Here is a 27,699-nt window from a genome sequence, read left to right as displayed (position 1 = left end):
ATATATACCTGCCGGTCCATATAACGTCATATGGACCCATAGGAAATTATACAATGTATGGACCGCCTCGCTTTCAAATTAGGAACGTGACGTCACAACGTAAGAAGTTTTGAATGTTTTCTCTTTTCTTCCAAACAAATGATCCAAAGTAAACTTTATACATGTACATGTAAAAAGTGTGGTATAGCAAATAGCAAGTTACTTTGGGTCAAATTGCATTATATGAACCAATTGGTCCCCCCCCCCCCAAAAAAAAAAAAAATTCAATGGACCTCAAAAGTCTGCAGGGACAAGAGTTGTCATACAACTCCTTGTGAGAGTTATTGCCCTTGGAAGGTGAAAAATGATGTATTTTTACAGTTTACAGTCAATATCTTGAAACTATAATAAATAGAAACTTTCAATTGCTAAAGTAAAATGAGCCTAATGATAAGGCCTACAAAAGTTGTCATAGAGTCAAAATTGACAGACAATTCCTTGTTAGTTATTCTTAGTGGAAGGCAAACATTTAAGCAGGTGGGCGATTCAGGCTCCTGGGAGCCTCTTGTTTCTTACACCACCACAAGAAATGTTTGCAGTTATATTGTATCACCCTCAGTGTCCTTATTGTTGTTGATGTCCTTCAATTTTTTATTTATTTAGGATACAACTTCAGTAAAATTTTAAAAGATTTTTTTAAGATAAAAAAAAGTGTTCTAATGTTCCTCTTTTGTCTACCCTGGACTTTTTATTAGAAAATCAGTGGGTGTTTCCAGAAAAGCAGTGGGCTCTTACCCTATTGGTGCACCAGGTCCATGCTTTTTAGTAGAGTCCAAGTTGCTCATTTACTTAAGTTGCTTTGTACATATTATTTTGGTTGTTTTATTAGTTGTGTGGTTCTGTTTCCCATGCCTGGTCTTTATCCATGGATTATATTCTTTTGCTAGAATCTTGGTTCCCTTGATTACTCTTTCCTATAGACACAAAGGAAGGCCTTTCAGTTTTTGAAGAATTTTGCACCACCCTCTTTGAAAAAAGGGGCTATAAGAGGGAAAATAAGTTACTGTAAATCATATTTTTTTATGATTTTGTTGTCAATGTGTTCCTTTTTGAATTTTTTTTACCACTTCAAAAATTTGCAATGGTATAATGTTATGGCGTAGTTGTCCTCAAATGTACAGGATTCAACAGGCTGTGAGATGTATTAGTCCCATTAGGGTCAATGTCTTGTTATGTTTTATAAGTAATATTATATTTTATGTATACTGCATGGTATATGGTACATGTACTGTACAATTTTGCTAACAATGTGAAGCATTTATAATGTTTTAGACTTATTTTTTACATTTTAGGTTGGTTGTAAAGCCCACATTGTGAACAAAAGGAATGAAACAAGAGAGCAATATTGAAGAAACTACATTATAATCAAGATAAAAGATTTAAGGAAACAATTTTCATACATGTATGCCTGTCAACTGGAGATGGGTATTATGGTACACATACATATATCCATCCATCTGTCTGTGTTAACATGTAATATGTTAATCCTTCGAATATGTAAACCTTATTTTTATACTTTATAAAATTCTTTGTTATCATGGTTTTATGGTCTGTATACTTTTAAGAGAAAATTCTAGTTTTAGTTTCTAAGTTATGAGACTTTTTTCTAAAAATTGTGGAGGGTCAAGATTTTACAGTATTTTGGAAAATGCATCCTGAATTTACTACAAACTGTGCAAAGTTTTTGCTACAACTGTATGAGAGAATACATTTTTGTAAAACTAAGTCTCGTTTTTGTTCCCTGCGGCTACATGGAAGAACATACATGTATGGAAATAACATCACATTTGACTTTGTTGAGGGATTTTGTTCAAATTATGTAGGATTGTTAGTCACTATATGTAATTGATCACAATGGGCAACCATTTCGACTAAACAAGTTTTACAGGAGTTTTTGGACTTAGTTGAATTGTAAATGCTACATTATAGAATGCTTTGTGGACGCAACTTCCCAGAGACAGCTGTACAGATTTTGTTCAAATTATATCGGATCGTTAGTCATCATATTTAATATACATGTATATTATTATAGTATAAGGTTTTCATATTGGTCCAATATGTCCGCCCGTGGACCAATAATTCAGCCAATATGGAAAACCTTAACCCAATTATACCTTTATTGACTTACAAGTCCAAAACATCATATTGGCCTATGGAAATATGGATTTTTACCATGCCATTATGACATTTTAGACAGCTAAATCCCATATTTTCACACTTTTGTTCTTTGTATTGTATAGGCAGTTTTTATCATATTTAGGCTAATATTTGAAAATCAGTCAATAATTGATCATATTGGGCTGCCATTTTAATTTGACCAATATTACAGGAGTTGTGGGACTCTGTTAAAATTGTACATACTACATTATATGAACACTTGAGTGGATGCATTTCCTCGGACACAGCTGAATAGAGTTGGTTCAAATTTTCTTGGATTGTTAGTCATCACATTTCGTTTATCATATTTGGCCATCATTTTTGTTTGACAAATTTTACCAGAGTTATGGGACTTTCTTGAAATTGTACATGCTACACTATAGGTACACTTTGTGGATGCAACTCCTCTAAAGACAGCTGTACAGGTTTTGTTCAAATTTTATCGGATTGTTAGTCACCATGTTTCGTTGATCATATTTGTATGCAACTGTGATTTGAGTAATTTTACACGAGTTATCGGGCGTATGATCTAGAACTTTTTTTGGCGAGGAGGGACATGTGGCTTTGTGAAGCAATCTTATTTTTTTTAATAATTGAAATTTTTACATGACCACTTAAATAGATCTTATTGCCCAGCTGTTTAGGAATTAGGGTACAAAAATTGCTAAAAGTTCAAGCATTTAATATAATTTTACTATATAACTCCAATGGAAGCATATGGATGTCTGATGCTGTACCACAATATTTTATACCTGGGTTAAGACTTTAACCATTTAGGAATGAAGCATTTTCCAGAAATTCAGACACTTAAGTTATTATAAGTAAATGGATCTCTTTGAAATTGTACCACTAAGTGCCAGACCCCAAAATTTTTTATTGCTATCATTTTTATCTCATAGTATTTTCTTTTTTTGAAGTTCTGTTCTCATTGTATTGCCCTATTGTAATTTGTTCTTTTAGCATTTTTCTTTTTCTACTAAGAATCTTATGCTATCTATCAACATTTAAACTTATTGTATCAAGTTGTTGTGTACTTAAATGCCTAAAGTGTTCTGAAATTGACCTCTGCAAATCATTTTGGTATGCTGTTTTCATTGTTTATAGACCCTTCATCTCCAGACAATAACTTGAGTATAAGTGTATATATTTATGAAATTATACTACAAGATGACACACCTTTAAGGAAGTCTGGGATTGATTTTAGATAGTGTCTTGAACTGTTCAGGAAAAAGTTATCAGAAACAAGCATTTTTATGATTTCTTGAAAAAAAAATTGAGAAAATATGAATGAATCTCTTTGAAATTATACCACAAGATGTCATACCACAATAGGAAGGCTAGGACTGATTTTGGGGGTTGTGCTTATTGTGGAATGAGGGTGACACTGTGATTCTGGTCAAATTAGTTTCTGTATCAAATATTGAATCACAATTAAAATTCTGATACTTGCTGTTTGAAGCTGTGCACAATTTTGGCAGGTTTTCAGTTAACTTCCATATGGGGATGAGTGTTACATATTCAGGGCACAGCTGTTTATATTTCCATGCATTAAAATTGTTCTAAACCCTTTCCAGTTATTATTGATGTATATGAAACAATTAATTTACAAGTTAAAAATTGATGCTTTTTCGAAATAAAAAAAAATCATGAACTTAAATGTGTCGTTCCTGCAGTGAATAAAAATTGGTAACATAGAAAACCATCAAGAGTTGTTGCATAACACATATTATGCTTGTAATTTTATGTGTACATGTACCAAGTTTCATAATGATGTGTTCATATTCAAACAAATGAAAACTTGCCCTGAAATCCAATTTATAGAATCTAAAAAGCATTTAACCAGAAATTAAATGTAAAATCAATATAACAATGGAAGGAAACCAGAAGAAAATGTCTCAAAAAAACGAATCTTAAAAAGATGTTTGGAGTTTTGGCCGAATAAAGTTGTAAATTGGTGTAGGGCAAGAAACCCTAAAAGATAGACAACAATACACATATTCAAGGAAAACACACTCGTGAGAGGTGAAAAAAAAATCAGAAAATATCATAGTTCCCTTTGAAATAATAAAAGTACCAAGGAACGACAGAAAACCACAATACTGAAAAATAACTAAAATTCAAACTACTGAAAAATGACTGAAATTCATAGTATTGTAAAAAGGAAGAAAATGTAAGTACTGAAATTACAAAAGAACTTCCTTACTGAAATGTTTTGTGAAAGGAAAGCACTGATTTTACATCTGCATTAAAAGTATATAAAATCTGTAGTTAAATTCCGGGTAGTGTACAGAGATGCTTAAGACAATAGGTGACTTTCGTGTTTTAGTGATTTTCAATGACAAAATGTGCAGTCAAACCTCATTGTTTTGCATGAATTCAGGTGTTGAAATTAATCTTCAAAGCACATTTCCTTTCTCTTTTTACTTTGTGCCCTCCTCTGTCAAGAGAGTTCCCACGACATTTGAAAGAGTAATCAAGGGAACCACGGTTATAGCGGTAATCAAAAGAATGTAATCCAGGGACAAAGACCAGACATGGAAAACAGACACATACAACAGAGAACATAAAGTAACTAAAATCATACATACAAAGTAACAAAAGTAAATGAGCAACTCGGACTCCACTAAAAACTGGGAGCATGGACCAGGTGCACCGGTAGGGTAAGCGTCCTCTGCTTTTCTAGAAACACCCGCCAAGTTGCTCATAAAAAGTCAAGTCCGGGGTAGACAAACGAGGAAAGGAAAACTATGACCTGTTGAATAAATCAGTTTTCATGGTGCTGATGGATACACCATAACGATCTACGAGTTCATGATGATGACCATAAAACTTCTGTAGTGATGACATCAATCTTGTAGCAACATAACCCTGTTCCAGAAGCCTATTTGTTAGAGTTCTAGCACGATACAAAAAGTCTGCGTAGTTTCGGCAAGCTCTGGCATAACGTATGAGTTGTGATATGAACACTCTATACGCAGGAGCCGAAGGGATGTTGCCACAGATGAAAGGAAAGTTGACAATTCTGAATGAAAAGTCATCACGTTTGTCGTAAAGTTTGGTCAATAGTTTTCCTTTACCATTGATTTCTAAGTGTAGGTCAAGATATGAGGCTGACTTCACGGTGTCTGTAGTATCTTATATCTCAAGTTCTTTTGGGTAGATGCGATGTATCAAATCCCCAAAATTAGGATTGTTTAAAGATAACACGTCATCTATATAGCGGAAACTGAGATTGAAGGATCTAGCTAAACAATATTCTTTCTTTCTGATCAGATCAACTATAAAGTCAGCCTCATAAGAGTGAAGGAATAGGTCAGCTAGTAAAGGAGCACAATTTGTTCCCATTGGAATGCCGACCGTTTGTTGAAAAACACGTCTACCACACTGGACAAATATGTTGTCGATTAAAAATTCCAGCGTTTTGTAAACATGTTCCTCTGTATATTTGGAAGATGATTTGGAATTATTTCTTACAAAGTAAGGAATCTCTACCAAGAACTATATATTTGTATCTAGGTTTACCATCTTTTTTGGAAAAACAACGATGTATAATGTTTTTAAGTCGGGATTTTAACTGAGTATGGGGAATAGAAGTATACAGTGTTGAAATATCACAGGTTTTAATGCTATTATATTCAGATAATAGTCTTGAACTGATTGTCTCCAAAAGATCTTTTGAATTTTTCAGGATCCACATTGAATACCACTATGGAAGTAACAAGTGTTGTGGTAGGACTGTAGACCCTCTTTGACAGTTGTGAGTATAGAAGTTAAAAGTTTTGAAAGAGGTTTGGTGGTACATTTTGCAGATCCAGCTATGAAATGTTGTTTGTATGGATTCTTGTGAAGTTTAGGAATCCAGTACATAGACGGTAAATCACAATCATCGTCCTTGGTAGAGAGACCAAAAGAGGATAGCACAGATTTATGGTTTTCCACAATCTCTTCTTTGGAGAGAGTGGTAGCAGAGTAGGTCTTATCACTGAGATAAAATGTTTTGCAGACAAAAACAATGTTGTTTTGGGCTTTGTCTGCTGGTACGACAACATATTTGTCATGTATAGTAGACAATGTTTTTCTACATCGGGGTCTTTGAAAACTGATGTAGCCTTGGCACTCATTGACCTACTTAAAACTTTCATTCGTTTCAAAATTAAAGACCTCACGGCCTTCAACCACTCTGACAGAGAATCAATGTCTTCTTGTTCTCGTTTCATCCATTTTCTTGCATAGTCCTCGAGGGCATCCATAAGAACTTTAAAGTTATAATTCCAATTTATGGAGCGTGGTTCACGATACTTGGGACCTTTAGAAAGGATATTGCGCAGAGATTCGTTTTTGATAATGTTTAAATCTCCCGTAACGACGTGACCAGTAGGACCATTTTTGAATGGAGAGGTTTTGCAAGAACAGTCAGGTGGTTTAGCCTTGAAGTCCTCAATCTCGAGGTTCTGCAATAGCCTTTTATAATTGAAAATTTTGGATGTGATGGGTGAAGTATAGGAATATGAAATAATTGGTATGGATTTGTCTTTGAAATATGGGGGAATTTGTTGGTAACGTTTTTGTGATGGAGGATGTTAGCCAAATTAATTGCATCTATACCTTTGTTGACAAACGGTAGTGGAAGAAATGATTGTTTTTCTTCATCTTGACTTTTCACACAAACTGGTTTAAAGAGTCTGTGGAAACCAATATCCAAAATGATGGCAACAAGTTTGTATAATGATGAGGTGGGGTCAGAAACAGGAGTGTCAAGACTTGTTTTGTAAAGGGAGTGTAGTAGAGTGAGAGGTATAGAATAAAGTTTGGTTCTAATGTGATAAAGTCCAAGAGGTTTTTGTATGAAAGGAAGGAGACCATCTATGGAGACATCATGTAATTTACGTGACGTATAGTGGCGATGGCCATGACTCCTTTCCCGTCTTGGATTTTTGTCAAATAAATTCATCACATTTATGTTATTGTTATATTGGCTTGAAAGGTTTCCTATACTTTTGATATTGTCATTGCATCCGTAAGGTATTGCAGTACCTAGTCTGCGTATCCAGTACTAAAATAGCTTGATTCCAGATCAAAATGCACTTAAAAACAGTTTTTCCGTAAAAAGTTGCTGAATTATTTGTTTGGTTTTTTTTTTTTAATTTCCAAAGTCACATACTAGGACAGTATCAATAAACCTAAGAACAATGACAGAAACAACCCAAATATTCTGTAAATTATGGATATCTGAAAAGTCATGGTTTTTGTCGGGTATAGGGCACAACTGGTCACATGATTGATTAGCTCATGAATATTCATTTTTGGTGATCGCTATTCCTCCATATAAATTATTAGGTATGTTTAATCTTGTACATGTCTATTAATTTATTTTATTTTTTTTTGGGGGGGGGAGGATTACTGGAAAAGACAAAAAAACCTTCATGATTTATTTTCATAAATATTTGATTCATCGAGATATGAACTTTGATTGATGTGAGATCGTATGTATTGATAATATTCTGACTATGTCCTGAAATAAAGTTGGTTAATAAAGCTCACCCTCCACACTGACAAAATGTATTAACGCCGCTCATGATGAAGTTAGGAACTTGTGATGCCACACCAATGGAGAACATAAAGTTTGATCTTAAGTTGTTCACTTCAGTAGTATTGGCTGATAACTTGTAATTCTCAAAATACTGCAATAGAATTGTGCATTTCTCATCTGCTATACAACTTATTATTTTTTTTTACATTCATCTCAATCAATTCAATATTCTTTTAAAGGAAATCTGGACTAACTTTAAGAAATAGTAAATAACCAAGATGTAAAAAACATGAGCTGATGAAGTTAGTTGAAGCATGTTTCAATAAAAGAACAGCATTCCAATGTCCCCCGAGAAAAAAAAATGTGGAAAACTAAAACTTCACTGAATTTTACTAAGTCCAAGGCCATAACTTCCATAAAAATCAATCAACCATAACCAAAGTCGAACTTAATCTGTAACTTCTTATGGTTAGACTACATACAAAATATAAAATCAATTGGTAAAAAGCATTACAAAAAAAGTGCGGAAAACTGTAAATTCACAAAACTTTTCTTAGTCCAAGGGCCACAACTTCCGTAAAAATCATTCAACTGTAACCAAAGTCGAACTTAATCTGTAACTCTTCATAATAAGGACACATACCAAAAATAAACTTATAAGCCTAACAAAAAAAAGTGCGGAAACGCAGACAGACGGAGGGACGAATGCCCAGCATTTCCATGTCCACTTGCAACATGTCGCGGGGGACAATAACAACAAGATAACTCATTTAAAAAACATCAACAAGTTAAATGGTCAAATAAAATTGTAAAAATTAACTTCATAAATTATCATTAATTCATTCCAGATCTAGAAAAGTAATGTTTACTTACAGCTTGTGCATTGATCAACATATTCCAAGGCATCAGGATTCCAATACCATGAATCAACATGATGAAGAAGACAATCCTATATCTGCAATACAAAAGTACGATGAGATAAGTAAACAAGAGCCACAAGTCTGACAACAGTGTAAAACAAGCTTGTACCAGAGATTTCTTCCCTCCAGTAAGAAATAAAATGCTTTGCACTGCACAGCTTGATACAACTACAAAGGTTGAACCCGGTACAGTTGGGACAAGTATGGACACACCATTCAAGCTTAACACAGCTTTGAATTTTGACTTTGAATAGATATTTGACTAAAGTGATTCCTTATTGACCCTTATTTCTAAATGGTTCCAGTCAAAACCTGCAAAATCAATCTCAATATGGCAACTTGTGACACAATTTCATAGCAATCTATTTCCTATCCTCCAGTTATTGCCCAAAAATAAGAAAACTTATTTCTGACCCCTTTATCTTATTTGGCTCAAATATAAACTCCAAAAATTGGTGGTATAGCACCTTGTAATACAATTTCAAAGGGATGTATTCACTAATAGTCAAGTTGTTGTCTGAATGTTAATGCCTCACCCCATTTTGTCCCCTAATTTTAGAAAACTTCAAAGTCTTTACCCCCAAAATCAATCCAAACCTGACCATTGCAGGGGTCGCGCTGGGCCTCGCCAATGTCGCAATTTGCGATTTTTTATTTTATCTGGCGACAAACATAGCCAGTTGGCGATTTTCTAGGCGCCTAGGTTTTGTATATTAAAATTGACAGGAAGTCTATCAGCAATGGATATTCTCTCTATTAAACAATTGTGTAGACACCTGGTCAGAGTTAATTGACCATGACCAATTTATGACTGAAGGCAATTAGAGGTAGTTAGACCAGGCGATCCTGGCTTAGCTTACAATATCCTCAATATTGTAGGTGTCAATCAAATGAAAATATATTATTGAGCCAATCAAAACTCTTATCATCTGGTCAAAGGTAAACACAATAAAGGCCATGTGCACTTGGCTACATACAGGCTTCACAGCCCTGTTTAACCATGTAATACATTCAGAAACAGACTTACCTAATGACAGAATAAATCAAATCCAATTATCAATGATTATCTCATTAGGAAGTGTCTAAACACTTCAAATGAAAGAATTGATAGAAGAAAATGGATGACATTTATTTACACTTTTGCCATGTGACTTTTTTGGCGGGAAAATCGGTAAACAAATAGAATGGGGATTCCTAAAATCTAATTAAAGAAATGCTATTCATTAAGGACAAAGGTGAACAAAAATGTTTTAAAATCAGGAACTATATCAGAATAGTAATATAAAGTCCTTGATAGAAGTAAAATATCTGTCTCTGGAGTATTATTTTATGCATATGAAAGTGACGGACTAGAGCTAAAAACCTGCTTTGTACATGCATCAAGAGTGAATCTTGGGTACATGAATGTCATGAATGGAGAGGTTTTTTTGATAATTCATTAGTCGACTTAATATTGTCATATTTTTTTAAAAACAGTATAATTTTTTTGGCATCCTTCGGCTCTAATTTCTAAAAATTGGTGACAAAAAATGGCAGCTGGTGATTTTTCTGGCGACAGATTTTTGGGGGCCAGAGCAGCCCCTGCATTGTGATATAGAATATTGTGGAAAAATATCATAAGCACATTCCTATGGTTTTACTATACTTATAAAGTTGAATTCTATTTTAATGCTCGTTTTAGATCACTTCTTGGCCCACAATTCTGAAATAGTTGGGACCACAACCTCAACAATTATTACTGAATCTTCCTTTTGCAGATTATAACCTTGTTATAAAATTTTGTTAAGTTCAACCTAAATCTCAAATTACTGCATGAAAACCTAAAGGCAACAATGACAACATGGAGGACAACAGCACCATACAAATATAGAAACACAATTTTTAATAGTTGTATAAGAAAGTATAGATTAAGAAGTTATCAACCTTGTGTTATTAGATTTTATCTTGACTTGACCAAAACTTCAATACATAAATCCAGATTAAATTTTTTTTTTCTTTCAAGAGATCCCATGATAAATGTTGGTGCTTAAGGTGACTCTTTAAGAATTTTTTAACAATTTTACCTCAGGGTTGATGACTTTTGACAGATATTAAAAAAAAAAAACAAAAAACAAAAATGCTTTACATGAAACCGCTTACTACATCGACAGAGATCAGAACCTAAACAGTTATGACAAGTATGGACACACCATTAAAATTTGAAAAAGCCACAAATTCGGGTCAATTGAATTTTAACACCGCATTAGATTCTAACTAGAAGAGGCTCCCAGGAGCCTGAAACTCTCACCTGGTTAAATTTTGCCTTTCATGGACATTAAATTTATTAAGAATTTGTCCAACAATTTTGACTCAAGAAGACCTTGGTAGGACTTATCATTAGGATCATTTCAGCAATTGAAAGTTTCTTCTACCTATTTCAGTTTTCAAGATATTGGCTGAAAACTAAAAAAAAAAGTAATTTTTTCCCTTTCAAGGGCAATAACTCTTACAAGGAGACTTTTGTAAGCCTTATAATAAGGATCATTTCTGCAATTGAAAGAATTTGGCTAAACCTAACAGCTTTGTTTTTTGACGAATCAAAAATCCCTAATACATTTCTATGCAGGAAACGCCAAGGAACATTCATACCAAGTTTGGTTCCAATTGATCATATAGTGTCAGAGTAAAAGAGTTTTGAAAAATTGTTATCAGAGTAAAAGAGTTCTGAAAAATTGTTAAAGACAATGGAAGATGACAACGACAGTGGCAATAGCTCTTATGGTCTATGGCCAGGTGAGCTAACAAAAGTGTTAAAAAACTTCTAAAATTGCAATTATGAATACGACATAAGAAATAATGAATTTATACCAAGTAACTTGAAAAAGTTGGCATTCCATCGCAATATTGTGTGTGGCAAATTATATTATGGTATTGTGTTGCCTTAGGCAATTATGACAAGCATGGGACCAATAACCTCAGCCAATATAAAGATCACTACATTATGATACCTTTATCAATTTAGTACAAGTTTTTATTATTATCATATGTAGCATAATCAGCTAAAAGTCTTTTTTGAATGAAAGAACAGAGTTCCAATGTCCCCTGCATAAAAAAAAAAGTGTGGAAAACTTTAAATTCATTGAAATTTTCTAAGTCCAAGGGCCATAACTTCCGTTAAAATCATTCAACTATAATTAAAGTCAAACTTCATCAGTAATTTCTCAGAGTAAGATTACATACAAAATATAAAATCAATTGGTAAAAAATTACAAAAAAAAGTGTAAAAAACTGTAAATTCACTGAACTTTTCTAAGTCCAAGGGCCATAACACCCATAAAAATCATTCAACCATAAATAAAGTCAAACTTAATCTGTAACTTTTCATAATATGGCTACATACTGAAAATAAACTTATTTGGATAGAGAATTACAAAAAAAAGTGTGGAAAATGTGGACGGATACTCGACACTTCCATGACCATCATGATGCGTCGTGGGGTACAAAAAATAATGCACACTTTATAAGATTACATCAACATGACTGACCTTATACTTATGCTTGACTTGAGAGTAAGGTTCCATTGTTGCAATGAAGACTTTTATAACCTCCAAAGTCACCCTTAAAGTCTACAGATTTTGTTACATGCAGCTCACAGAGGGCTACATGAAAATTAATCATTTGCATAAAATGTGCCATAAATCCATGCAAATATTCAAAGTTTTTCATTGATCTTTTCTTTTACTTTATTGGACTTAACCCATTTTCATAAGCTTATGCTCTAAACTAACATATCCAAAACAATTCTCCTTGAAAATTATGTAGTTTTCATTTCCACAAATCAACAACACCTGGCAGAACTCTCTAGAGTTATCAAGAAGTTTAGAGGTAAGTCTAGAAGCAACAACATATGCTAATATTGGGCTTGCAAAATACAGAACCAATACAGAAAAAAAATCTGTTTTGGCCATATAGAATGATACAGTGAAACTTCTCCAAACCGGCCACCACTGGAACTAGAAAAAATGGCCGGTTTATAGGGGTGGCCGGTTTTGTGAAAAACAGCAATGCATTCTAAGAGCTGTTTCCATTAATGTGTTCTATAACCCTACACCTTGTCAGTTTGTTGGTCGACACATGTTTAATGCTAATTGAAAACTTTTGGCCTTTTATTACATTTTAAAGCTTGCATCATTTGTAAATGATTTTATTTCACAAACAGTACTGCCGACAAAATAATGTTCACGACTTCGAAAGAATGTGTATTAAAGATCAAAGGGCTATTGATGGTAATTAATTCTTTGTATTGTTTTTGTAAATTACCTATCAATGAAGTCTAATAATTTCACCACTATGTTGTTTTGGCTTGGGTACAGGTCACATTAATTGACAGTTAAAAGGTCGTAAAGATGGTATTATTTAATGACCCCGGTTGCCTGTCGTGCGTACACACCAATTAACAGCCAACCAGTGACAAAATGTAATGTCTGGATTAAATTTGCTGTTAAAACTAATGTCCCCTTCAATTATCATCTGTCCACTGATGAAATGCAAACCAGTCAGTGAATGAATTATTAATTACGTAATATTACGTGATCATTTACAGTTTTGTTGACACATTTATTACACGTGAACAAATAACCGGGCGGCCAGAATTAAGAGGTTGTTTTTATTTGAAATATGTAACTAAAACTGTGAAAAACCGGCCGATGTACGGTTTTATGGGGTGGCCAGTCTATTAAAGACAAAACACACAGGTTTCAATGTATATTGGCCAGGACTTTTGAAAACGGCCGGTTTGGAGGGAAGACCGGTTTCCTGAGGGTCCGGTTTGAAGAAGTTTCACTGTATTATCAATTTGCAAGTTTTACCCATATTTAGTCAAATATTTTCCAGTTAATTAACAAAATGGTGTAATACGGACAGAGCAAGAACGACACCCTATATATTTGAGTGGTCTGAATCAAGAACTGCTCAAAATCATTCTGCTGAAAAGAAGAATTCAGAAGTGATTGTTTTAACTTGCAAATGTCACATATTCCCATTAGCGGAGACATATATAATGTGAGGTTGCATTATCAACAAAGTTATGAGTACAAATAACTCTGTCCCTCATAGGCGAAAATTCATGACAGAAAAGTTTAATAATTGAATAGGATCATATGTAGATTCTATCCTAGGGATTTAGACAATGGTGAATGAATATGGTAATGTTTTGCATGAGCCTAGCAAGAGGATACCTGTAGTTATGCATGATTGTAATTCATAGAGTTTACAATATTTCAATGGATCTTCATGTATTCCATTTTCTTAGTATGCCTATTTACCTGTCTGGTGGAGCATTCTCTTCACTTTCCATTTCCATTTCCTCCAGATTTAGAGAATCCTGGGCTGGTTCTACCTTTACTGGAGGAAGAAATGCATCACTGTCTTCCTCTCCTGTAAATCATATGGGAAATAATTAATCAGAAAAAAAAAACATTTGGTCTACTCTCTTCTTCCAAAAAATATTTGAATATAATTTTTATTGAAAAGCATGGAAAAAACGACAATATAATTAGTTGAATTAAACTGACAATTCTTGAATTTTTCCCAGTTTAAACACCACAAGTTGGGATACCCTACAAATGCTATTCAAACATAAAATAAAGAATTCCAAACACTTTGTAATTAAATTTTTTTTTAAGTTTTCCCTTACTAATAACAAGATTTACTGTGAACAAACACACAAGGACTATACCCCTCCCTACTTCATTTTTATGATCAGATTATATTCCTGGAGATTGCATATTAGTATAGTCAGCTATATCTATTTTGTAAAGAGGAATTGTTGGAAGTTGTTTAATACAATGTCTAAATGTATTTCTCTTTTTGAAAGGTGCATGGTCAACGTACATGTTATAAAATACTATATTTTCTTTTCAAATTCATTAAAAAAGAGACAACATTGTAATTTGACTATAATTCTTTACCTCTTTGAGTTCCATGTGTATACTGTATGTGAAAGATTTACATACAACACATGTGAAAAAAATATTTTTCAATTGCAGACATGTAATGAGGATATTCAGTAGTGTGCATAGTTATTGGCCATTAGCTAAATTGTCTCCCTTTAAAATCCAGTAATGATAATTATATTCGTTTGTGCAAATCTATATATGATGCTCAACCTTCCTTAAAAGTTCCATCAAGATATCTTGGTTCAGGAGTTGTGCTTGCAAGAAATGAGGGCAAATCAATAAATAACAAAGACTGACAGACATATAACTATTTTGCCCCAAAACTTTGAGGGGTATTGTGACAAAGGGGAAATATGTACACCAGAAATTTTGACATGGCTACATATTTTCTGTTAAAATGAATGACATTTCAAGGATAGAAATGTAGTACAATTCAATTTTCTGACACCTGAACTATTTATAGTGACTATAACTTATATATGTCCAACTTCTGTCAACCAATAAGTTAAACACATCATTTAATGGACATCACACAGCAAAATAAAAATAAGATGAAATGAGCAACAAAAAAATATCATACAAAGATGAAATATTCATAAGCACCATAACACTTTTTTGGTACATGTATGTTGCATTAAAGAATAAAATGACTATAATCTAAAGCATAAGATTTTTTGTAAAGTAAATGATTGAATACTTTATTTTCAGAGAAAACAAATGATTAATATTTTACTTGGGATGGCAAGATATATATTATACTAGAGCACTCTGTCATGATACTTGTCAGTACTGGAGTACTCATAAAAAACTTCCACGTTCTGTGAAAATTATTGAATTTTGATGGGATGCAGTATTTTGCTTATCCACTTTAATATTCCCATTTTAAATTTTTAGGACATCGCTTGACATCTTAATGGAAGACACACAAATAATACCAGAACTCATATCCCTGGCTCGTGCATCACTCTACATATACTGACTATTGTATCTATAAATAACCTTTCAAAAACCTAGTATTATTATTTCAGTGTTTATGTACCAAATGAAGGACAAGTGAAAAAACCATCAATAAGTCAATGAAATTTAATTTGATAGTCACAATCTGTATCATATGTTCCACGTTTGGTATTAATTAGTTTAAGAGTAATCAAGGGAACCAAGGTTATAGCGGTAATCAAAAAAATATAATCCAGGGACAAAGACCAGACATGGAAAACAGACACATACAACAAAGAACATAAAGTAACTAAAATCATACATACAAAGTAACAAAAGTAAATGAGCAACTCGGACTCCACTAAAAACTGGGAGCATGGACCAGGTGCACCGGTAGGGTAAGCGTCCTCTGCTTTTCTATAAACACCCGCCGAGTTGCTCATAAAAAGTCAAGTCCGGGGTAGATAAACGAGGAAAGGCAAACTATGACCCGTTGAATAAATCAGTTTTCATGATGCTGATGGATATATCATGACGATCCACGAGTTCATGATGACGACCATAAAACTTCTGTAACTCCAGAAGCCTATTTGTTAGAGTTCTAGCGCAATACAAAAAGTCTGCGTAGTTACGGCAAGCTCTGGCATAACGTATGAGTTGTGATATGAACACTCCATACGCAGGAGCCGAAGGGATGTTGCCACAGATGAAAAGAAAGTTGACAATTTTGAGTGAAAAGTCATCACATTTGTCGTAAAGGTTTGGTCAATAATTTTCCTTTACCATCGATTTCTAAGTGCAGGTCAAGATATGAGGCTGACATCACAGTGTCTGCAGTACCCTTTATCTCAAGTTCTTTTGGATAGATGCAATGTATCAAATCCCCGAAATTAGGATTGTTTAAAGATAGTACGTCATCTATATAGTGGAAATTGAGATTGAAGGATCTAGCCAAACGATATTCTTTCTTTCTGATCAAATATGCTATAAAGTCAGCCTCATAAGAGTGAAAAAATAGGTCAGCAAGTAAAGGAGCACAATTTGTTCCCATTGGAATGCCGACCGTTTGTTGAAAAACACGTCCACCACACTGGACAAATATGTTGTCGATTAAAAATTCCAGCATTTTGTAAACATCTTCCTCTGTATATTTAGAAGATGATTTGGAATTATTTCTTACAAAGTATGAGGAATCTCTACCAAGAACTATATATTTGTATCTAGGTGTAAAAAGGGAATCTTAATTGGAGAACTGTATCAAAATGTTTTAAATACAAAGGAGTATCAGAATACTTAAACTGCACTAAATTACCGTACTCTGCCTTCTGCACACTTAAATATTTGTTGCCATCCTACTTATTTTTACAGAACATTTTAGCAATTATTTTATGACACTTCTTATTTTTTGAGGTTATTAAAGAAAACTCTTTTTTCAAATGCATGTTAGCGTATTTATATTTTACTTAAATTTGATGTTTTTTTTACTAAGTCATACAATTACCATTAAGAAATGTTGTCCATTTTACCTCCTTACCTGTTTTGCCATTACTATTTATGTTGTAATGTTTCTTGGACTTGCCTGGTTCTGCTGGATAGTAATCATTGCCTGTTACAGTTGTCATGTTTTGTCACTGAAACAACATAAAACATTAATTCAAAATTCATCGGATGCTTAGAAAACTAACTTAATCCTTTTAAGTAACCAGTTAAAATATTCTAACTTTACTTACCTCAAATTATTCCTAGAATTTCTTCACTGAAAGTTAAATCCTCAGTGTTTTGTTTGTCCTGTTTCTGGGTCTGTGATCAAACATAAATCATTTTGACATAATAAAGCCAATGTTAGGTTATACTACATTCCTTAGACCAGCAAAGGTCATCATGTGAAGTGTAAACAATGTATCTACAGAACCACATGTACATATACATGTAGTTCACAACATATGGCCTGCTAATTAATCCTGTAAATTAACTTAACATTTACCTGGACACAGCAGTAGTACCTTGTAATGGAAACACAAACTGATTAAATTTGCAGATGACATTCCTGGTTACTAGGAAAAATACTAAGCACTGACTATTACTTTTACCTGTTAAGTATTGTACATCTTAAAAGGTAATTAATGTCAAGTAAAATACATGCATGTTAATCACAAACCTGTACTTAATTACTAATTTCTAAAAGTAAGCAATAATGTACCTAGAACTTATAAAGCTAAAAATATACATTTACCAGATTCAGTTCTCTATAAATGTGTGATAAACAACTTGCAGTCTGTAAATTTTCCCTAGATCTGTTATTTCATTAAAAATAGAAGGTTATATCCTCAACATTTTGATAACCCTAATTTACTTCAAACAAAGTACAGCATTGTATCCTTATTCTACATGTAGAACTTCTCTATAAAGCAGTCTGTTTACAAATTCAAACATCTGTTCATCATAAACTGCAGGGATTGACACCTGTTTTTTTCTGGCAGTAGTCCAAGGACTAGTAGATACACAATTTTTAGTAGTCCCTGAACATATTTAGTAGTCCCCTAAAAATCAAGAAGACATAAATAAGTCAACAAGGCAGAGTAAGACTGTGCGTGTGTGTCAAATAGAGAATACTGTCAATTAGTTATAGTCCTGTTATTGTATGTACAAATTGTCTAGTATTTTCGTATTAAAATTGCTATATAAACCTTCCAAAAACTTAATTTTTTGGAGATACAGATGTATATGGGAAAAACTACTGAATGACCCCTATGTTCTATTTTGAGTAACAAAGGCCATGTTTTCTGAAAGATCAAAAATTCTTACATCAGTTCTATGCAGGATGCCCTAAGGATTATTCAAACCAAGTTTGGTTCCAATTGGTCAAGTAGTATCAGACGAGAAGATTTTTGAAAGAAGTAACATTAAAAATAGCAAAAAACATTGAAAAAGGATAATAACTCAAACTTGACTTAAAACCAGAATTTGACCAGTTAGATCTCATCATGCTGAACACTTACACCCACGTCAACATTTAGCTAAACATAACAGTTTTGGAAATAAATGCAAAAAACTTCTGTCTGACCCCTATGTTCAATTTTTAGTAACAGCGGCCATGTTTTTTTTCTCTATGCAGTTCTATGCAGGATACCCCAAGGAACATTCATACCACGTTTGGTTCCAACTGATCAAATAGTGTCAGAGTAAAAGAGTTTTGAAAAATTGTTAAAGACAACAACGAAGACAGACGCCTTCGGCCAGGTGAGCTAAAAAATTGAGGAATGAGACAGGCCAAGATAAAATCAACTGAATTGTCAATTGCAGGAAAAGCTTTTAATAGCATTTTATGACCTGAACTAGAATTTTGCTATTGAAGGCAACAGCTTTTGAATTATTTTTAAAAAATATCTCTTCCCAACTCTGTTAAATTTTTTAGTATAGGCAGCTTTATCTTTTCAAGGATTAATAAACAGCTGCGCTAAGAGCACAAGATACGCCCGTCTGTAAGAATAGCTGATGGTATAAATTTTAGAAGACAATTTCCTGATTCCTGATTACCAAAAAATTAGTCTGTATATATAGTGAGCAAAGTTTTTTCTTCAGTTATTCAAAAAGTATAAATGATCTTACAACTGTTTCACATGATGAAAGTATACAATAGCATTTAAAAGGGATTCTTTGTTTTTGAACTAGATAAAACTATAATAAACTACAGAATTGAAAACTGGACAAATAATTCATTATGTAATAATATTTTAATGAGGTAAGACCTACAGTTAATAGTACAATTCCTTCTACTTCTACTGTAAGGAAGTCAATATTGCCTTGTGGACAGAATAATAAGTTTCTAGGGTACCACTCTGATAATTGTCAGTATTCATAAAAATCAAATCTATTGTAGAATTGAAGTCGTTTGTTGGTCCCAGTATAATACAGCTTTTCAAAACTGTAAGTAAGCAGCAATCTTATGTCGTGGTAATTACATCAGATTTGACAACAATATAGATTTTTAAGTGAATAAAGTTCCGTAACTCTGGAATGACAAATAAATAATTTTTCAAAATCGAAAGGGAGCTTTCTTCCGTGAATATTAATATTGGGCTAAAATTTCATTTGAATCCGTAACAGCGAATTTGAGTGACGGATGGAAGGACCAATGGACGGACGGACAATGGTATACCATTATACAACCATAATCTAGCATGTCTATAAAACTGTATGCAAAATTTCAAGAACAGTATCAGTACAGCTGAGTTATTACATCAGATTTGACAATATAAATTTTAAATTGAATAAAGCTCTGTACTCTTGAACGACAAATAAAAAATTCTTCAAAATCGAAAGGGAGCTTTCTTCCATTAATATTAATATTGTGCTAAAATTTCATATGAATCCGTAAAAGCGAATTTGAGTTATCGTGCAACGTGTGGACGGACAACTGTATACCACAATACGTCCCGTCTATATAGACGGGTGTATAAAAATCACAACAGTCATTTTGAGCATAATACACTGAACAAATATACTTACTTTCATTAAATTACCTTGTATGTTTAAGAGAGAGATTTTCAAAATGGTACATGTGAAATAAAACAAAAAAATGTTTTTAATAATATTTACCCCACCAGAATTTTGCTAAAGGCAACGGTGTATGAGTAATCTACAAGAAAACTGTTTCAGGAGCCACAACTGCCACACCAGTCAATGAATTGTTTGTTGGAAAAAAAATTCAGCACAGGTCATTCTCATGAAGCTGAACAATACTCTAACGAACAATCATGCCAAGTTTACATCCTGTTGGTCTAGTAGTTTCAGAAGAGAAGATTTTTGAAAATTTGTTCAAAACAACAATGACAACAGATGCCAAGTAATGGCATAAGCTCACTTGGAGCTAATAAAAAATCAAAGTGCTGTTAACACTGGTTTTTTTTATTCTGGTGAAAATTGTAGCATGAACAAAATTTAAGATTACATGATGTAAAATAACACTATAGTCATACATTTGCATTTCCCATATTATTTAAAACTGTTTTTCAATCAATTGCTGATTTCTGAATTTAAACTGTAATCAATAGTTTAACAGTATCCAACTTCGCACAAATTTGCAAATTTAGTTCAGTTTCACCTTTTTTCCAATTTTTTAAACCTGTCCAAAAGTTAAATTGCATTCACATTCTAAAGTATTTCAACATAGTATTATCCTACACACTGTAATTATACTTCAATGGAATTAATTTCAGCTTAAGAAAACAATATCCCTGATTAACATATTTTAAAAACTAGAAACATTTTATCAACTTGAATTTTTTTTACCAATTGTCTTTATTAAAATCACTGCTCTTCACTTCCTGTTTACTAATAATAAAATATTGATGACAGGATGGAGATTTTTGACTAATGATTGTATTAAATGGAACCTGCTTAGGATATTTAATGCTTCTTGGCATATTACTGCAAGAACTTCATTCCCTAAATGCTAATTTATTACTTACATCCAATCAAACTTATGTTAGCACTGAAGGTTTTTGGTTCCTGTGGAACTGTAGCATACACAAAATTTCAAAGGTTACATGATGAATCAAAGTACTCATTTACTGAGTCAATTTATATCGATCGTTTGAATTTTCACGCCTCAAATAATCGTCAAAAATATGGTATAAAAGCAGGGATAAAAGGAAAGTACAGGTACCGAATTCAAACGTATCTTGTGTAGTTGTATTCAACTTTTTGATTTATTTTTAAATTCACCATTCTATTTATGAAGGACATTTTTCATAAACACACAAAAATTTTGAGATGCATCGTAGCATGCTATGATGTAGTGCACCTGTTTGCGAAATATCCAGGTTCGATGATGGTTTACATAGAACACCTATAAATGAATAAGCACAAAACATCCAACATACTGCATAATTGAACTACAAACTACTAGTTGGCCTTTACCAGTTTCTAAATTTTCAATTTGAATTCAATTCAAAGATCTCCAGGTAGAAACTATCAGTCAAATCATTCAAACTTAAGCCACATTCATTGAAATAAACCATGCCCTTAGATAAATGTCTCTCTTAACAAGCTACATTTCTCAGTTGAAAAGCTATATAGCTCAAGTCCTACAAGTTATCGTATAGACACATGTGTGTCATGTAAACATGCTTAACCTGAACGAGGACAAAACAGAATTGATCCTTTTTGCTCCGAAACATCGAGTAAAGGAAACATCATTACAAATTCTGACTGAAAACCTGGGCGTTCATTTTGATAAGACTGTCACTGCATCAACAATTTCGAGATCATGTTTTTATCAAAATTGAAACATAGGCAGCATACGTCCGTACATCAATGAGGAAGCGTGTAAAACTTAGGTCAATTCATTAATTATCTATTGAATGAATTATGGCAACACATTACTCTATGGACTACCAGCTTGTGTCATTCAGAAACTACAGAACACTGCTGGGCGAGTGGTAACAAGAAAAGAAACACGAACATATTATTCCAACACTTCATTAGTTGCCTGTACAGTACTGGGTGCAATACAAAATTATGTATTCAAGTACGTGAAACAAGAAGCACCACTATATCTAAGTGAACTTGTAAACTTATACAGGCCATCAAGATCATTAAGGTCTAAAAACAATTTAACACTTGTAACTCCTATTGTGCGAACCAAAGCCTACGGCAATAGAAGATTCAACAAAGCGGCGGCCACCCTTTGGGATGCATATCCAAAAGATCTGCGTAATGCAAAGTCAGTGTCTGTTTTTAAAAAGAAGCACTTTTTCTGACAAGCATTTTTAAATCCTTTATTTCGTTTATTTCGTTTCTGTGATACATAATGCCATAGATGTTTGCTTGCTTTTGATTATTGAACCTTTGTTTTAACTGGTGATATGTTTCTGTTATAATGTGTACATTGTATGTTTTAGTAGCACATATATTTCTTTTCAAAATTATTTTTTACTGGTAATAAATTTTTTTAGATTTCAAATTTTTAAACTTCTATTTGATAATTTTTAAATAGCAAACTTATTTTAGACTTTTTACCAATTCATTCTACATATTTTTCAACTATGATTCATTTATATGTATTCTTGCTTTGGTAAATATTTCCAATTTATTAACTTTCCTAATTAACTGGACAAGTTTTGCTACCCTGATATTTTTGTGTGTGTTAATGTATTATATTTTTATTAGTATGTGTATATTTAAATATGCTTAATCTAAAACAGTATATCTCGAAGCTACAGAAAAATTGTAATAACACAAATATAATAATGATAAATAAATAATGTGCTTAATAAAGTGCATAGTTTCTGGGCACCTAGTTCCAGAGACAGGTACATTTACATAAACACCAAAGTCTTAGAATAAAATTTCAACAATTATGCCTTGTGCGGGAAACACAGTGATGTCACTAAGTTTTTAAGTAGCTGGCTAATTAGATAAAGTAGGCGGTGAACCCGCCCATTACGGCAGGGGGTACAGGGGCCGCTCAAGGCCCCCGGAAGCTCTGGGGTAAATGGTGCAATATCCTGCATTCTAGGGCTCTCCTGGGCCATTGTACAGGACAATAAGATTACAATTTTTATACAAGTTTCTGTTAGTTAAGCCTAAAAAATGTGATTTTTTTTTAAATTTTGAACAAATTGTTTATTTTTGAAAAGTTTCCCATTGCATAGACCCTTCTTTTTTCCACTTAAGACAAGTGACAACAAAGCATTTATATAAGTCCGGCAGTGGAAGATCTGGGGCTAATATTAACAAGAGCCCCTGTGTAGATGAATTGGTCCAAACTGTAAATAAAAGAACTAAAATATATAAGAAAGTATAAATTAACATAAAATAATAACTAAACAAGATATGATATTCCAATGCATAATCTTAGGGTGAAAACTAGACGTAGAAAAAATAAATAAAATCAAAATACGATATTACATACATTACGATGCATTTCCTTTTTTCCTGTATGAATGTCATATTTTTTCTAACTAAGAATAAAGTTGCAAGTGAATACGGGGCAACAAAATTGCTAAGTTTTTGCTTTGTTTCTTTCTTCAAATAAATGTCTTTGTCACATGCACATTCATTCCATTTTTTCCTTTAAATTTTCTTGATGATAAGTATCTAAAAACACAAACTAATTATAAATAATTTGAGCTTTTAATTATTTTTTTTTTCTAAATTGTTTTGCTAACTAGCATAATTAACCACTCCCATATCAATCTTTTCTCTCATTACACGCTTGAACCATTAATCGATCCAATCTTGTTGAAAATTTTGTTTTGACAAAAATGGCACTTGTCATACCCAATGACCTTGCTAGTATTTTATCGAATTAAAATAAGATATTAAATATCATCGATAATATGATTGTTAATTTATATCTACTATTGTCACTGTCTGTCTTTTTGGCCTTAGCTGGCCCTGGTGACAAAAAACTACAGATAGATGATTGTCCCTGTGTCACAGGCTTTGACCTTTTACGGCCCGACATGTTGCTTTTTGCTGACCGAAAACGAAGTATTTTTAGTTTGGTAAAAATAAGAAAGTCTATATTTAGAAACAGGGAAAAAACGCGGACTATTTATTTTAGCAACCGAACAATGCATTAAAGTCACACCGATGCGTCATTCAAGTGCAATCTTTAATATTTGTGGATGAATATTGTCAGTATATTATATAAGGAGGGTCTTGAAGAATATTTCATGAATTTTATTTTTGTGGGGTACGAAAGTAGCCGGCGATTTTTGCCGGCTGCCGGCTTCTAATGATATCCCTGAAACACTAGCCAAGCATTTTAAGGCCCTGAAGCACCTACAGCTCTATCATTATAATACATGGTCAAATAGCCAAATAAAATGATTATTATGAAAAGCAATATCACCAGACCACAGACTAACACCATTCCTGAGAAATGCATTATCGAAATATTCCTACGCCATCGTCTATAAGCAAAGTTTCATTTTATTTGTCATCTCCGGGTTTCAGATGTCACGAGACGGTAACCGTAATAAATATATGCGACACAGTGAATAATAGATCAGGATGGGGTTTGTTAAAAGTTAACAAAAAAATGAGCAACAAATATTAGCCTGGAACAAGAAGTGTAGTCCTTGCCTGCCGCCTGGAACCTCTTTCTTTATGTAAGTTTCTTGATCGGAACAACTGTCCCCTTTTTTTTAATACTAGTATATGGATCCGCCAGGACCTGCATGAAATTTCTGAAGATAACCATTGCAATTGGCACTCAGCATTGCTCTTTTCCATTTCTAAGAGCGATGACTATTTATAATCTCGCAAGGTTTTTATTTCTAGCAAAACATCAAATGGTTTATTATGTGTCTAAGAATATTGTATTTGTAGGCAACATGTTGTATAATATAATAAACGATTGGTTTATTCTGGTATATGCATAGAAATAAACAGATACTGATGATGTTAGAGGCCAACAATTTTTTAATTGGATCGTTGTTAATACATACCAATTACCGTCCGTGCGAGATCCGAAAGAGTAGTCAAGGATGTTGAAAACCCCTTAGTAGTAGTACATACCAATTAATCATCAAATTTAGTGGGTTTGTTTATAGGCCTAAATAGCACAAAATTACATATGACAAATTAGAAATACCTATAAAGTGGACCTAACTATCTGCATTTGAACATTAGTCCTATATAAACAGAGTATTTATCATCAGTTGATATGAAGACTAGATTTTAATTTTATTTGCAGAAATATTACAATATTTTTGGGCTGAAAAAATGCAAGAAATATATTTACTGGTTATAAAAGAGGTATTGAATGATATAAAAGGAATTATATCTGAACTAAATTTTTCTGTAGTGTTCAGAAATAGGATGAACATGTGACATAAGGTATTTTGATCCTGAAAGGATCAAAAACCCCAAAAGGAGTCTCTAAAATCTTCAATTCATTTGAAGAGTCGATCTGAATTTTATTTGCAGAAATAACAAAATATTATTGAGATGAATTTAAGAACCTTAGTGAGCATGCTCACATAACCCACGCATCCCCATGTTGGATACTCAAGTAAATTTTTCAAATTCCAGACTGTGATTTCTTTGAGATTTAATTAATCCGAAGTAAATATCATCGTAGTGGAACAAAACATACACTTGACCTGTAACTTATCATTGTGAACATATATACCAAAAATCATGTCGTAATCTGCATGTGTTTCGAAAAAATGTTCGAAAAATGGTTATTTCTGTGAATTTTGCTATATTCAAGGCCGTTAATTTCAGTAAAAATCATCGGCACGAACGAAAGTTAAACTTGACCTGTAACTTATCACGGTGAACTTATATACCAAAAATCATGTCAATATCTGCAAGCGTTTAAAACTAGAGGCTCAAGAGAGCCTTAATCGCTCATCTGGTTAACCATTTGCTTATTTGAAAAACTTGAGGAATGAGACAGGCCAAGTTAAAATCAACTAAATTGTCAAATGCAGGAAATGCTTTTCATAGCATTTTCATGACCTGAACCAGAATTTTGCTAAAGGCAACAATTTTTAAATTTTTTTCAAAGACCTGTCTTGTGACCCCTAAGTTCTATTTTTAGTTTAGGCAGCCATATCTATCACAACAGTCATTTAGAGCACAATACACTAAAAAACTATTATGCTTATTTTCATTCAATGATCTTAAATGGTTTTAGAGAAGAAGTTGTACATGTGAAAAAAAGGGGTCGTAACTCCTACATTAGTCAATGAATAGTTTTGAAAATTTCGGCATAGGTCCTTCTCATGATGCTTAACAATTTTACCTCATGCCAGAAATTTGGTAAAGGCAACGGTTTTTGAGTTATTTGCAAAAAACTGCCATCTGACCCCTATGTTCTATTTTTAGTAATGGTGGCAATGTTTTTTTATGAATCAACAATCCCAACAGTCATTTTGTGTGGGATACCCCAAGGAACATAAATGCCAAGTTTCATTGAATTCTGTGCAATGGATTTTGAGAAGAAGATTTTCAAAGTTGCACATGCAAAAAATGCAAAAAAAACTGTTTTCTGGGCCTGAACTCCTACATCAGTTGACCAATCGTTTTGAAAATTTTGGCATAGGTCCATCTCATGATACTGAACAATTTCACCCCCATGCCAAAAATTTACTAAAGGCAACGGTTTTTGAGATATTTACAAAAAACTGCAATCTAACCCCTATGTTCTATTTTTAGCAACAGCGGCCATTTTTTTTCATGGATCAAAAATCTCAATGGTCATTTTGTGCAGAACACCCTGAGGAACAATCATGCCCAGTATTAAACCTGTCAGTCCAGTAGTTTCAGAGGAGAAGATTTTTAAAAATTTGTCCACTACGATGACGATGACGGATGCCAAGTGATGGCAAAAGCTCGCTTGGCCTTTAGCAAGGTGAGCTAAAAAAAAAAGAAGATGGACTGACGGGTCAGAAACATTATACCCTCCGCAATTTCGTTGCATTGGGTATAATAATTAAAAGAAACATATTTACAGATGTATTGAATAATATAAAAGGAATTATATTTGGACTAAATTTTTGTGTAGTGTTCCAGGCATGAACCGGTGACATAGGGCATTTTGATAAATCAAATACCCAAAAATATGTTATCAGTGATTTTTCTAGCACTCATCATTTTTGGCATTGATGAAAGATATCTAGTCTCATTTCATCACATGAAATCTTTGAATGTACAAAAAACATTTATTCGCCAATAACACTAATCTGGTATGAGGAGTAAATGTCGATCTGTTGATCACTCAAGTGTGACTTTAATGCACACAATTCACAGCTATTAGAAAAAGACCAGTTCCAATTTCAATACTAACTTATGTCGGCTAGCGAGTAATAAAATAGCTCCCTAGGTAAAAATCTGCCTACATTACCAATGTGTCCTACTTAACTACTTCAGAACATCTGTGTGATCTTTTGGACACTGAATTTCAAGTTTGAAAAGCTGTCAATTATGATGACCTTAACCTCTACATCATGCCATCCATTACTGTGTTTGGGTAGTTTGTACTCTATATACAAGTGATTTACTTATTTCTGATTGGATTACACTGTCCATTTTATTTAAATATTCATAGAACAAGCCTATTTTTAGTTTCAATTTACTTAATTAACTGAATGCTGAAACTTCTTTTAGAAAGAATTTGATGCTCATACATGGTCAAACTGAGATTCTTTCTAGCTGAAGT

At 33.1% G+C, this 27,699-nt stretch overlaps 1 protein-coding gene across 8 annotated transcripts in view; it reads right to left on the bottom strand.

Annotated features, from left to right (window-relative positions):
• The window catches only part of LOC148622801 (equilibrative nucleoside transporter 1-like), a 74,348-nt gene that overhangs the window by 28,454 nt on the left and 18,195 nt on the right, over nt 1-27,699 (bottom strand). For 4 of the 8 annotated variants that reach the window (XM_088573014.1, XM_088573013.1, XM_088573012.1 and 1 more), the window contains 4 exons: nt 17,053-17,149; nt 13,950-14,061; nt 8,600-8,681; nt 7,738-7,877 (listed from right to left, as the gene is read on the bottom strand). In XM_088573014.1, the coding sequence (XP_088429140.1) occupies nt 7,738-7,877; nt 8,600-8,681; nt 13,950-14,061; nt 17,053-17,140 (422 nt within the window). In that variant the 5' untranslated portion in view covers nt 17,141-17,149. Of the gene's footprint in view, nt 1-7,737; nt 7,878-8,599; nt 8,682-13,949; nt 14,062-17,052; nt 17,150-17,248; nt 17,728-17,751; nt 18,059-27,699 lie in introns of those variants that run through there. The other 4 variants (XM_088573010.1, XM_088573008.1, XM_088573011.1 and 1 more) reach the window with 4 other exon arrangements.

Source organism: Perna viridis, chromosome 3 (genome assembly GCF_037379345.1).
Source record: "Perna viridis isolate PV_CMFRI_1.1 ecotype Kerala chromosome 3, ASM3737934v1, whole genome shotgun sequence".
Lineage (NCBI taxonomy): Eukaryota > Metazoa > Mollusca > Bivalvia > Mytilida > Mytilidae > Perna > Perna viridis.
This window is presented reverse-complemented; position numbering and strand designations above follow the sequence as displayed.